Source organism: Tupaia chinensis, unplaced genomic scaffold (genome assembly GCF_000334495.1).
Source record: "Tupaia chinensis unplaced genomic scaffold, TupChi_1.0 Scaffold000548_1, whole genome shotgun sequence".
NCBI classification, from domain to species: domain Eukaryota; kingdom Metazoa; phylum Chordata; class Mammalia; order Scandentia; family Tupaiidae; genus Tupaia; species Tupaia belangeri.
In genome coordinates this window covers 572705-574602 of record NW_006160060.1, presented here as the reverse complement: position 1 = coordinate 574602, position 1898 = coordinate 572705, and the positions used below count along the sequence as shown (strand labels likewise).

Here is a 1898-nt window from a genome sequence, read left to right as displayed (position 1 = left end):
TTCCAGGGTGGCCTGTCTCTTGGCTGGATGTAGGGTGGCAGGCTGGGGGCCAGGAGCAGCACACTGCTGCCTGGAGCTCAGAGCTGCCAGTGGGGTCCAGGCCGCCACAGTGCCAGCTTTGGGACCAGTCTCTGCCAGGAGTGCCTTTGCTCCTCTGCAGTGGGCCAAGCTGCACAGTCCAGCTGCCCTCTGACCTGCCTTCTTCCCACCTGGTGGCACCCTGGGGACAGGTGCTCGGGCACTCACACTTCCACTCGTCCAGGGTGCGGTCCACATCGTCAAAGGAGTCATCGTACTTCTGGGCCTTGGGGGCATCATCCGTGTCATGCAGGGACTCAAAGTAGGGGTGAGCCAGTGCCTCGGCCGCTGTCACCCGCTGCTCCGCGTCTAGCACCAGCATCTTCTCCAGGAGGCTGACCGCTGGGGGGATGGCACGTCAGAGCAGGACTTGGGAGGCCCCTCACAGCAGTACCTGGGCCCACCCAGTCCAGTCCTACCCAGTGGGCTTGCACTGGTCAGGATGGAGGCGAAATCCTTCTTCTCCAACTCAGGGAGGCCCTTCATGGAGTTCTTGGCCTGTGTGGGGCAGAGGGTGAGGGTAAGGACCAGCCCACACCCGGGCCAGCCCCCGCCCCGACTGACGTCGGCACTCTGCAGTCTCTGCACAAACTCAGCAGGAGGTGTCCCCGTCACCTTCATGATCTCCTTCAGCTGGTCCAGGTCTGTGCTGAGGTCAGGAGCACAGCAAAAGGGCCAGAGGGCAGGGGCCCCACCCAGCACCCAGTGCCCCGTGCCCACACGCCCAGCCTTGGCAGGAGCTGGGTCCGTGCGCCCAGGGTTGCCATGCTCAGGATACGGTCACTGCCCTTGAACAGCGTCTTCCCTGTGATCATCTGAGCCATGATGCAGCCCACAGACCAGATGTCCACTGTGACAAGACCAGTCAGCGCTCCATGGGGGCAAGGCACTCCCTCAGGCTCCCACCCATCTCAGCAGCCACTCTGGGCAACAGCCGCCATGTGGCTCCCCATCAGGAAGTGGGGAGCAGGTGGTGCAGCCCAAACGGCCCAGGTCTCAGAAGTGCCTCACCTGTCTGTGTGTAGCGCATCCAGTTCAGGATGACCTCGGGTGCCCGGTACCACCGGGTCACCACGTAACCAGTCATCTCACTGTCTGCCTGCCTGGCCAGGCCGAAGTCAAGGATCTGCAGGAAGAATCAGGGAGGTGGGGTCTAGGAGACCCCTGAGGAGTAGGCAGACCAGCTGTGTTCCAGGAGACCCCAAGGGGCTAGACTTAAGCCCTCCAAAAACTGGGCCTCCTGCCAATGCTCCAGGGCTGCAGGCCACGGTCTCTGACCCCATGCCACCCCAGGTTCCTTCCTGTGGCCAGAGCACCCAGATCAACCAATTTCAAGAGCAGGTGCCTTGAAGGTCTCCTCTCCTGGCACCTCCCCAGCCCCGCCCTGGGCCAGGTTCCCTCCACACTTCACCTGCAGCAAGTATGGGGAGGGCTCAAGGCCACCCCACCACATGCCTCCCCGAGCCCAAGCCTGCTTGGGTGCCTGGGTCTGATCTCTGGCTGGGCCTGAGAGCAGGCAGGCAGATGGGCAGATGGGGAGGAAGCCCCTACACCCACCCAACACTCGCCCCTCCAAGTACCTTCAGCTCACAGTCCTCGTTCACTGCCAGGTTGCCAGGCTTCAGGTCCTGGGGACAGAGGAATGCAAGCCACTGTGCCCCGCCTACTGGAGCATGTGGGAGGCCAGAGGCCCAGGCAGCACCCACACACAGGGCCCCAACTGGGCCTGGCCCTGCAGCTTGTTGAGGAAGTGCAGCGGTGCCTGAACCCAGGGGTTGTGCGAGGGGCAATGACCTCACCACACCTCCCTTAGAGGGAAA

The 1898-nt window shown here is 63.1% G+C and overlaps 1 protein-coding gene across 1 annotated transcript in view; it reads right to left on the bottom strand.

The window, feature by feature from the left end:
* MAPK12 (mitogen-activated protein kinase 12) overlaps positions 1-1898 on the bottom strand; it is a gene marked incomplete at its 5' end in the record, with an annotated part of 9397 nt that overhangs the window by 3061 nt on the left and 4438 nt on the right. The window contains 2 exon segments of the mRNA XM_014591266.1: positions 1090-1204; positions 1659-1706. Of these exon segments, the coding sequence (XP_014446752.1) occupies positions 1090-1204; positions 1659-1706 (163 nt within the window).